Genomic DNA, 12,017 nt, shown 5'->3' on the forward strand with positions numbered 1-12,017 from the left:
TTTTTCTCCACTAATTCATCCTGCCAGCCAGTATTTCACAGCATGATGCTGGCCACAGAGAAAAATGAGTTGACCATGACCTTTTGACTGGGTGGAATGACAAAGGTGAGGACGGAGCTTCCAGAGCTTTGGCCAGCATTTGTGGTGGCTCATAAGCCTAGCCTTTTATTCCAGATATGTATTTTTAAACAAATCCTCATCCAAAATAAAGCACCAAACCATGAGATGTCAAATGAAATACTCTGTCATTCAAATGTGGTGTTTTTTTTTTTTTTTTTTATCAGAAGAACATACGGGGTTGAGCAGGCTTTAGTATCAGGCAAACGTGCAGTCAAATCACTGCTTCATTTTCCTGGAGCAACAATGTGATTTTGGGCAACCAAATCTGGCAAATGTAGGTAATAAAACCTGTCTTCTAAGAAAGAGTTTCCCCACTTCTACCAATTCAGTCCTTACCATATGCCAGGCATCACAGATACTAAGATCTTATTACACTACACCATGCTGTCTTACTATACTAACATTATGATTCCCCTCTTACACATAAAGAAACAGGAACAGAGAGCTTCAGTCATTTATCTAATCATGTAAAAAGCAGCTGAGCCAGAAGTCAAGCCCAGAGTCCATGAGCGTCACAATTAAGGCTATCCTTGTGGATGAGAAGATTAAATAAGATCACAGAGGAGAACATCGCTAGAACATAGGAGCTACTCAGTTACTTTCCCACCATGTCCCCCACCCAGTTCCCTAGAACTCATTCAGCAAGTATTTACTGGGTACTCACAAAATACATTTCAGGTAACCAAATAGGAGCAGGTGTGGTTTTCCCTCTGAAGACAAAATGGAGGAAAAAGCCGAGTAAGCTGAAGCGAATCTTCGGGTCCAACTCCTCTCTTCTGAGCCATCTCTACCCCTGACTCAAAAGCAGATGTTCCCCTCATTTGGGACTCCAGGAGGCTGTCTCTCTCCTTGCAATCAAAGCAGCTCTCAGTAGAGGCTCTCACCCTTTTTCTCAGTAAAGTATAAACGACTGGCATGATGTTAAGTAGTAAACATGCTGTATGCAGCACTCTGCATTACGAATGTCAGACTTACAAACATGTACATGGCTCTGTACTGCAGTGCAATCTCAATCTCAGGGACGGTGCTGCAGTGCAGAGGCAGGTACATCTTTGTAAGCATGACATTTGTAATAGGGCGAACACAGAGAAAGGTTTAAGGAACTGGCTCAGGCAATTGTAGAAACTGCAAGTCCAAAATCTAACAGGGTAGGCCAGCAAGCTGGAGGGTAAGAGAAGAGTTTGAGCCCAGATGCAGTCTGCTGGCAGAATTCCTCTTTGCTCAGGGCAGGTCTGACTTTCATTGGTTAAGGCCTTCAACTGTGGATGGGCCCCACCCACATGATGGAGGGTGACCCACTTTACACCAAGTCCACCAATTTAAATGTTAATCTCATCCAAAAATTACCTTCACAGAAACATCCAGAATAATGTTTTACCAAATATCTGGGCACTGTGTCCCAGCCATGTTTATCCATAACATTAACCATCACGACACGTTAAATTTAAATAGTTTGACCCTTGAACAACATGGTATAAACATTTACTTGAAGGTTTTCTTCTGCCTCTGTCACCCCTGAGACAGTAAGACCAACCCCTCCTCATCCTCCTTCTCAGACTATCCAACAAGATGACGAGAATGAAGGCATTTGTGAAGAGTCACTTTCACTTCATGAATAGTAAATCTATTTTCTCTTCCTTATGACATTCTTAAAGCATTTCTTTTCTCTACGTTACTTTATTGACCTAGAAATAGAAATTCCATTTGACCCAGCAATCCCGTTACTGGGTATATATCCAAAGGATTATAAATCATTCTACTGTAAGGACACGTGCACACGAATGTTCATTGCAGCATTGTTTACAATAGCAAAGACCTGGAAACAACCCAAATGCCCATTGATGATAGACTGGACAGGGAAAATGTGGCACATGTACACCATGGAATATTATGCAGCCATCAAAAACGATGAATTTGTGTCCTTTGTAGGGACGTGGATGAACCTGGAAACCATCATTCTCAGCAAACTGACACAAGAGCAGAAAATCAAACACCACATGTTCTCACTCATAGGCGGGTGTTGAACAATGAGAACACATGGACACAGAGAGGGGAGCACTACACACTGGGGTCTGTTGGGGGGAAATAAGGGAGGGACAGTGGGGGGAGGGGACTTGGGGAGAGATAGCATGGGGAGAAGTGCTAGATGTGGGTGATGGGGAGGAAGGCAGCAGATCACACTGCCACGTGTGTGCCTATGCAACAATCTTGCATGTTCATCACATGTACCCCAAAACCTAAAATGCAATAAAATTTAAAAAAAAAGAATACACTGTATGATACACATAACATACAAAATATGTGTTGATCAACGTTTATGTTATTAAGACTTCTGGCCAACGATAGGCTATGAGTAGTTAAATTTTGGGTAACCACTTTGTTCAAGTGTCAAGAACTTTATGTGTGTGGTTGTTTATTATGTTTTGTTTGTTTGAGATGGAGTCTTGCTCTGTCACCCAGGCTGGAATGCAGTGGCATGATCTTGGCTCACTGCAACCTCTGCCTCCCAGGTTCAAGTGATTCTCCTGCCTTAGCCTCCCAAATAGCTGGGACTACAGGCATGCTCCACCACACCTGGCTAAATTTTGTTGTATTTTTAGTAGAGATGGTATTTCACCACGGTGGCCAAGCTGGTCTCAAACTCCCAACCTCAAATAATCCACCCGCCTCAGCCTCCCAAACTGCTGGGATTATAGGCATGAGCCACCATTCCTGGTCGAGTTAAGAACTTTGAAAGAGAAATTGCTGGTATCAGTCATAAGGCAGGAGTATCTGGGACTAGAGAAAAGCTTCCCCCAGCTCACTGACCTCACAACACATGGCCACACCAATAATATTCCCCTTGGTTGCCTTCACTCTCTTCTGCAGCCTGGAATTTAGGAGAAATATTTTCAAAAATTCTTATGTTTACTGATTCAGTACCAAAGACAATTGCCTTTAAAGAAAGGTACAGACTTACCCCTACCACTGCTTTAATTATGACCTAATTTTATTTAATTCCCCCCTCAAAGACCAAGAGCAGCGGTGAGCAGAAAGGCAAACCACTGACACGTTTGTGGTTCCATCCTCTGCCCAGCAGAGTTGCTGCCCGATAAATAATTATTGCGAGAAGAAAAATCACACAATGAAAGCCAAACAGCTCCCTGGTGTTCTCTTGCTTGGCATGACTTTCCAAGACAGCAGCCATCTTTATTTACAGGGTTTTTTTAATAGAAGTGTTGGGCCAACGTTTCATTAACACTTTATTTATAGAAGTGTTGGGCCAAATAACACTTTATTTATAGAAGTGTTGGGCCAAAATTCATTCCAATGCAGGTAACGAGGAGTATTCGATTCATGATCATTTTCAATTTACAGCAGCACAGGTGTTCCGGGTAAGCAAATAGAGCGTGCACTTCCACAGGCATTCTGTGATTACAGAAGCCATTCCTTGAATTGTTTTGCCGATTGACCTGCAGAGAGAAAGCTCTTGAGCTTTTAGCAAATTCCCAATTTAGGCAGCAAGTCATGCATATCAAGGGCCTTTGCCAGAGCGACAAAAATGCCCCAGAGATAGGCAGTGACTATTTGCCTACCAGAAGAAAATGTGGAAAGAATATATTTAGGCTTGAAGATTATCAGTGAAGACGCTGAGCTTCCCCTCCCAGGCTTACATTTTCACTGTTCTTTTCATCTACTTCTTATTCTTCAGCAAATATCCCTAATGATGAGCCTCGGGTCAGCAAATCAGAAAAAGGGCATTTGCATCAGCCCTAATCTGTGACCTTTAGAAACGCAACCTCTGTCATGGAGTAGGCGGTTGGATCTCCCATCTTTGACAGATGTGTTTTTTTTTTTTTTCCTGGGAAGGATTTGCCCCGCTCTGTTCTCTGGGACACAGGCTCCTATTGGCATTCCTTCCACCCCCAGAGGTTCCTAGGTGGTGGCAGCTGGGCTGATCGGGAATGGGTTTCCACCAGGGGGCACTGGAAGAATGCGAAAGTGAGAAGCAGCCCTTCGCAGAACAGCTCCTAAGGTCATCTCGGAAGAGGACGAAGGAACAGACGTGAAGAGCTGTGGCCAGGGCTGAGTGGGACGCAAAGCCACTGCCGTTTCCTCGTGTCGAATGTTTTGAAGTTTACGTCATCACCTCCAGTTTATCCGCTGGCATTTCCGATGTCAGGGTTTCGTTTTGAATCGTGCTTTGAGTGAAATGCATTCCTACTGAATTTGGTCACCATAATAACTGGCACATGGCTAGTGATTTTCATTTAAAAACACGGCTTGAAACTAGCTCAGTTTCGAGAGCTGCCTTAACCCAAAGACCGGGCTGTCGCCCAACCCACGCGCTCCAGGTTATGGTTTTTAAATGAAGAATGTCTGATGCCGGCTGCTTTTGCAGTTGACGGGGCTGTGGTGAGCAACGAAGTCTTGAAAAGTTGCGACTTTGGAAAAAGGCTCTGGATGACCAGAGCTGATTCCGTAAGTTTGCTGCAAAATATGCCTTTTTTTTAACCCCAGAAATTTACAGAAAAGCCAGACTTCCTCATTATTCTGCCATAAATGCCCACCACTACATCTATTTCTTAACGGCCTTTTGAAGATAGGCATGTTTTAGCCACGTTGACCTATATTATCTGGGGAGCGTGACACGTAACTAGCTTGGCTATAGCATGGATTTCTACCTCAGAACAGGAGTTAGAAAAGGCTTCCACGTGCGAGAGTCAGACTTCTTGATTTGGAGTTAGATGCCAAACCGAGACCCCAAACCAAGCAGAGGGAAAAAAGGTAAAGTTGGGACACTGAGTTTTTCACATAAATGTTTATTCAATTTAGAAAGTTATCCTTTATTCTGAGTTTATGCCCTTTTTACATTTGGGGTATGACGTGATCCTTTATATACCTGGGGTATGTCTGTGTGTGTTCCCACGTGTGTTTTTTTCCTTTTGATACTAAAATGTCCATTCTTCTAAGAAGCGATGGTCCTCAAAGATGTTAGTTTTTCTAAATGTATGGACAAAAGAAGTGAGCAATTTGTGTTAGACCCCAGAGTCTTCTATTGTTTTGTTTTTTGACATTATACTGCTGGCGAAACCTTAAAGGAGGGAGGAGAACTACTTTACGGGGATCATTGGTAACTAAGAGAAAACAGGCACCTAACAGGACACCAAACTGATCAATTTGAGTGGAAGATAAGAATGGTGCTTGAGCTGTCTATGGCCTGTTGTGTGTGTGCGGTGGGGGGCGGGGGAAGATTCTAGAAGCCTGGAAGCTGGATGGCGTACCGGGCACCAGGTTAAATAATGTTCCCGGGAGTAAAACGTGCTACAAGGAAAGGCAGAGTCTCCCTGATGTTGGCTGCTCATCTGTTCCTCCGCTCCAGCAGGGCAAGCCCCCAGGCACAGAGAGCTGCCACCCAAACCCTTGTTTGGTCTATGCTGCAATTTTTCTGTCTTTCTCAGAAGGGGCTGATGTGAGTTGGACTTCACAGGCACCTTGCCTGCAACCTCTCCCCTCCTCCACGTCTCAAAACCGTGTTTCCTAGAACACTGTTTTCTGTGAGCTCAAAGTTCATAATAAGCTCGCAGACATCACACCCAAGACATCGAGCCAGCTTGTGATGGGAAGAAGCTCTTGGCCACAAGGCCCACGGGTGTGGCTGGCCCTGGGCAGGAAGCCGTGCTGCTCACTGACCCTTGGTGTGAAGGGGGTGTGGGTGCTGATGGGCTGGGGGGGCTCCACAGAGGAGCAACAGGGGGATCCGCAGTAGTTACAAAAGGCGGCTGCGGTTATTACCACACACTTGAGGCAGTGATGGAGTGAAAAACTGAAATGATTTAAAGACAAAAGAAAAGACACAGCTAGTGTCCATTTTAATCTTGAGCCTATTTTTCAGAAAGGGCATCAAACTCCAGCCCCAGGCAAAACGGTGGTGAAAGTGGCCAAGCCCTTTTTTGATCTGCGGCTCCTCCTGCTTTTGCCACAAACTTAGTTATCTATTGTTGGAAACAAATTATTGTGAGACCTGATGACTTACAACCTTTTTCTCACATTTTCTATAGGCCAGGAGTTCAGGAATGGTTTAGCTGGGTGCCTCTGGATCCAAGTCTCTCATGGAGTTGCAGTCAAGCTGGGCCCGACAAGAGCTGGAGAATCCGCTTCTAAGCAGATTCCAAGCAGGTCACAGTGCCTCGGTTCCTTGTGATGGAGATTCTCCATGGGCTGCCTGAGAGTGCTCCCAACAAGGCAGCCGATGTGCAGGAAGCCGAAAGACCGAGGTCACAGGAATGGGAGCCGCAGCCTCTGCAACCTGGCCTCAGAGGTGACATTCCATCACTTTTACCATATTCTAATCACAAGAAGTGGGGTACTAGGTCCAATTCATACTCAAGGAGAAGGATTGCATAAGGGTGTGAATATCTGGAGGCAGATATCATCAGGCCATCTTAGAGGCCGCTTACCACAGCTACCCTCCTTATCTTCATATTCATAATAGTAATAATGGAAGGAGCGATCTAACAAAGTTGGTATGAGAATCAGATATAAAAAGGAGTAAGATAGGACTCCTAAAAGAGAGGTCCAAGAAAGGCAGTGTGACCAAAACGTCTTTACTTTACCCTCAGATCCAGTTATGGAGATGAGCCCAGAAACCTGCCTTTTAACAGCACCGCAGGCCCGCCAAGACTTAAAACCACCCTTTCTACTCTGTAAGTTGGAAATAAAGAAAGGCAGAGCAATTAGACAAACAGGGGAGCTAAGAGGTAAACTTTTTAAGCCCCAGATGCTCTCCGTTGCCTTGTCCTTTAAATAACTCTCCTGTTCTCAGGGCAACTGTGAGTTGATGGAAACGCTGGCAATACCAAGTACATTTTCACAAACCGAACCTCACCGGAGCAGTGCCCTGAGACCCCACTGAGAATCTCCCATCAGTGTGATCAATATCCCATGCTCCACAATTACCTCCTCCTACCCTATAGCGGCCTTTGAAGCCAGGCTTCTATGACAACACTTAAAACAACAGATGGTTTTGGCAAATGACCCTAACAAACATATTTAATTTTTTTTTTTTTAAGAGACAGGGTCTCACTTTGTCTACCAGGCTGGAGTGGAGTGGTACAGTCACAGCTTACTGCAACCTCAAACTCCTCAACTTAAGCAATCTTCCTGGCTGGACTTTTTTTTTTTCTTTGATGAACAGTAATATATCTTGAGGCATCACTGAGCTTTCTACTTGTCAACAGTAAACACACATTGTTTTACCCAGCAGAAAATGTAGCCACATCCAGCTGCAATTTACAGCGGAAGAAAACAGGTGATTCTTACCAACAAATCAAATTAACCTCAGCTGGAAAGGACAGTGAGATTTCATCAAATCCATGCCAGAGAGAATAATCCTCAAAATACCCACCAATAGGTAGTCCTCTATTTAATCCCTTGGGCAATCAAGTCCTTGTCTCTACCCTCACAGTGATTTAGTTTATATGTAACCAAATCCTTCCTGCTGTAATTTACAGCATTTTCTTTAGTTCTGACCTTGAGGGAAATAAAGAGCAGATGCTCACACAGCTTTTAATATTTGAAGATTCTTAAGTCACTGCTGAGCTTGTCCTGCTGTTAGGGTGGAAGGGAACACAGGTTGCTGCTTTTTCACTTTTTCTGCTTTGCCCTGCTTGGCCTATATTTCTGTTAACAGGAGTCTTGTTTTTATCTGAGTGAATTAAAGACTATGAGTTATTTTCAGTTTAGCACAACTGGAATAGCCTGGTCTATTTTTTTTTTTTTTTTAACAAAATCTACCAACAAATGTTGGCTTCCATGAGGGGATTTGGCTTAAACAGATGACATTTAAAAATTACAATCATTTTTTCCTTAATGCCACCTAAAAGTCAGAAATGTAAAAACTTGACTTTGTTGGCTGGCCTTTGATTGCTTTAATCTGATATGACTGAGCTTTGTTGAAGCTTGGTTCCATCGTCATCTAGAATTACAATCAAAGACAGTATTTTCCTTCCTTCTCCGCACAATAAGGCCCTCTGAGTCTTAGAGGTAAATGAATATTTCCAAAACTACATATGGGACCGAATAATCTCCCACAGCAACTCCCAAAATAAAGTGCACCTCTCATGTTTATTGTTTCTTAATATCTTGTTGCAAGGTGGGCAAAAAGGGAGTTGCCTGGGCTAAAGGCCAGGAGACCAAGTTCTAGTTCTGGATTTTGTTCAGCCTTTGTGGATCACGGTTTGCAACTTTATATATATATACAAATATACACATACACACACATATATAAAAGTTTAAATATATATATAAATAAGCGCTCTTCCTTTGAGAGAGCTTCCATGCCAGGGAGAATAATTCTCAAAATACCCCACCAATAGGTAGTCCTTTATTTAATCCCTTGGGCAATCAAATCCGTGTGTGTGTGTGTGTGTGTGTGTGTGTGTGTGTGTGTGTAAGAGAGCTTAAATCCCCAGTCTTGCAAGTCTCATACTTGGCTGAGTGTGGTGGCTCATGCCTGTAATCCCAGGACTTTGGGAGGCCAAGGTGAATCATTTGAGGTCAGGAGTTTGAGATCAGCCTGGCCAACATGGTGAAACCCCATCTCTACTAAAAATACAAAAATTAGCCAGGCATGGTGGCACGTGCGTTATATAGTCCCAGCTACTCGGGAGGCTGAGGCAGGAAAATTGCTTGAAATCAGGAGGTGGAGGTTGCAGTGAGCCAAGATCATGCCTGCACTGCAGCCTGGGTGACAGAACAAGACTCTGTCTTAAAAAAAAAAAAAAAAAGAGTCTTATGCTTCTGAGTCTGACAACCATGTGAGTTTTGGGCAAGATTTAAAATTTCAAAGGCACAATTTTCTCACTGGCTAGATAAGAATAACAATTTTCACCTCACTAATTTGTCATGAAGATTTCAGATAATGAATATAAAGGATCATGGCATATAGTAGGTGCTCAATGAATACCTTTATAAAGAAACACACATATTGCAATTATGTTATGATGGCTGCCTTCTTATTCAGAAGACATTTTTAATTCTTTCTCTTTTTATTCTAATTTCTTTGGATTTATAAACATCCCCACAGCTCTTTCAAACCAAGGATCTTCACAAATAACAGTGTCTAGGGAATCTTTATTCTCCTAAAACAAGTACTTATTTTTAACAGTGGTCTTATATTCTATAAAAAATATTTTAAAAACATCTTCATGTGTAATATTATATATAAGGGAAAGAGACATTTAAGCCAGTGTTCACCCCTGACCATGTTCATACTCTTAACTATGTGGAGACTCATGACTTTGATTCTTATTTTGGCCTTTACTCAGACTCTGACTGCAGATAAGAATCAGTTTTGCTTAAATTTCAATTGCTTGGGAAAGATCCTTGATGATGGATGTCTACATAGAATTGTGAATAAATGCTCCTGTGAAAATAAGAACAAGTGTATATGTTTATGTGATAAAGCAGATAATTTTAGAGTATAAGCACAGCTGTGTTTTGAGTTGTTAAATATAGTTATTTATAGAGATTAAACATATTATTATAGATTATTTATTTATATGTGTGTGTGTGTGTGTGTGTGTGTGTGTTTACGTAAAGTTGCACACTGTGATCCACCATGGCTAGAGCAAATCCAGAACTAGCACTTGGCCTGCTGACCTTCATCTCAGAGTTCACAACAGCCTCATTCTAAAAACAACTACAACACACTGACTGCTTTCTACGCACACCTATGTAGATTTCTGGACGCTCTTTTTGTTTGGCTTTTTTTTTTTTTTCTCATTTATAGTCTCAATGCTGAAACTTTATTAGAATTACATCACCACCGCGGTTCTTAAGCTCTGTCACAACATCTGAGGAAATGATCTTTAAATGTTCCCAAGCTCTATACCTTAGCCAAAATAAAAGTCCTCTGCTGTTCAAGAATAATAGGCCCAGAACAAATCCCGAAAATAAATAACAAAGCCCATGTTACTCACAAGAGGAAAGGATCATGGCAGCCCCTTCTGCAGGGAGCACACAGAGCACACAACAGTCTTCAGTTCTTCTGCGGTGCTCCACTCACAAAAACACATCTTTCAACTGAAATCATAGTTCACCAAAGATGTTTCTCACGGGCAGAGTTAACCCCTCCTATTTTCCTGTTCTGAAAACCTCAGAAGCGTATAAATGACAACCAATGGCCTATATACGAAAGCCCAGTAATCTGCATCCCAATCTCTGAGGGTGTCTATTAGTCTTATCCCCAAAGGTGTGGGTGACTCGCAAACATCATTTTCAAGAAATCACAAAATTTTGGTAAAAGGCACCTTTAAAATCATCAAGTCAAACTGCCCTCTCTGGACTGGGAAGGAAATGGAGGCACAGATAGACTAAGGGACTTGCCCAAGGCCACACAGTGAGTGGTAGAAACAATTAGATTCTAGGCTCTGGAATATTGAGTTTAGAATGTTCCATCCTCCCACTCAGCAGACACTCTATTTGGGGGAAGTCAATCTAGTAATAACCCTAAAAAGTGACTGGGGCATAGCTGAGAAATATAAAAACAACAACAATACAAAACACACTTGGGAGTTTCACTTCATCCCATTGGAAAGCATAACCATGTGTTAACAAATTAAGGGAACAACTTGAATGAAGACAGGGATATTCTCACCGCCCTTCCCATTTCCTGTTTAGATTAAGGTTCCTTAGTATTCTGAGGGATGACTGTTATTTTTACTTTACCTTTTGCCTTAGTTATGCTTTTGTATAAAAACTTCTTAAGTCTTAGTAAAAAATATTTAAAGATTGTTGAAGGAAATGTTCCCAAATGTTGCCAGGAGCTATCTATCTTGTTTTTCCATCAACAGCATACATTGACCATTAGGGCAGGGACTCTATCTTCTCCTCATTCTCTTCCAAACCACCGAGTACTTCCCATAGCTCCTCAGGGTGAAGAGGGAAGTATGGGTTGGGAGGAGAAGAGAAGGGAAGGTGAGGAAGAAAGGAGAAAAGCGGACAGTGATAGTAAGGTAGAGTGTGCCAGGACCCGCCCCTTGAATGAGCTACAAGTCAGTTAAAAGTTGTGTATGGTTAGCGAAGACATGGAATCAACCTGAATGCCCATCAATGATAGACTGGATAAAGAAAATGTGGTACATATACACCGTGGAATACTATGCAGTCATAAAAAAGAATGAATTCATGTCCTTTTCAGGGACATGGATGGAGCTGGAAGCCATTATCCTCAGCAAAGTAATGTGAGAACAGAAAACCAAACACCACATGTTCTCACTTATAAGTGGGAGCTGAACCATGAAAATGCATGGACACAGGGAGGGGAACAACACCCACTGGGGCCTGTTGGGGGAGGGCGGATGAGGGGAGAGCATCAGGAAAAATAACTAATGCATGCCAGGCTTAATACCTAGGTGATGGGTTGATAGGTGCAGCAAACCACCATAGCACACATTTACCTGTGTAACAAACCTGCACATCCTGCCCATGTACCCCAGAACTTAAAAATTGTGCACGTTTTTGTGATGGGAGTACAATTAAACAGGTAAATAAGAAGGAATGTGGCAGATTGATCAGATCGGGATAAGTAGTTTACTTTCTTCCACTATGAGGTGCCCAGGAAAAGAATAAACGCAGCCTTCAGTGGATGGACTGCCTGGTGGCCAGACTCTAAGCAGCCCGGGATGAAATGAAATGGTTCTCCAGGGTCAGAGTGAAGGCGCTGCCCAGAGCAGCCAGCCTGTGTGTTCACCCAACGCTCCAGAGAGCACGAGAGACCATGGCGGCCTCCAGAAAAGGCGGAACTCCTGAAGGGAAGGCGCTGTCTTCCTCGGCGGGCTACCCCGCTAATACCAAGAATAATGTGTTGGCCAATAAATGGTCTCTGGGTGACGGACACGTAGTTTCTTTCCGCT

The 12,017-nt window shown here is 42.9% G+C and overlaps 1 protein-coding gene and 1 long non-coding RNA gene across 5 annotated transcripts in view; both read right to left on the reverse strand.

Annotated features, from left to right (window-relative positions):
* Positions 1 to 11,229, reverse strand: part of TXK (TXK tyrosine kinase) — a 110,290-nt gene extending 99,061 nt beyond the window's left edge. For 2 of the 4 annotated variants that reach the window (XR_004267508.1, XM_032274106.1), the window contains exon 1: positions 10,083 to 11,229. Coding sequence is in view for 2 of the 4 variants with exons in the window: in XM_032274106.1 (XP_032129997.1) it covers positions 10,083 to 10,098 (16 nt within the window). In the remaining 2 variants the exon portion in view is untranslated. The remainder of the gene's footprint in view (positions 1 to 10,082) is intronic. The other 2 variants (XR_004267507.1, XM_032274105.1) reach the window with 2 other exon arrangements.
* Positions 3,947 to 8,712, reverse strand: LOC116548692. Its single transcript, XR_004267509.1, has 2 exons — positions 7,633 to 8,712; positions 3,947 to 7,385 (listed from the first exon to the last, which is right to left on the reverse strand). It is a non-coding gene; the product is annotated as an uncharacterized LOC116548692 (long non-coding RNA).
* Positions 11,230 to 12,017: the final 788 nt, after the last annotated feature.

The sequence above is a fragment of the Sapajus apella genome, unplaced genomic scaffold, assembly GCF_009761245.1.
Source record: "Sapajus apella isolate SASKATOON/1434 unplaced genomic scaffold, GSC_monkey_1.0 scaffold5, whole genome shotgun sequence".
Lineage (NCBI taxonomy): Eukaryota > Metazoa > Chordata > Mammalia > Primates > Cebidae > Sapajus > Sapajus apella.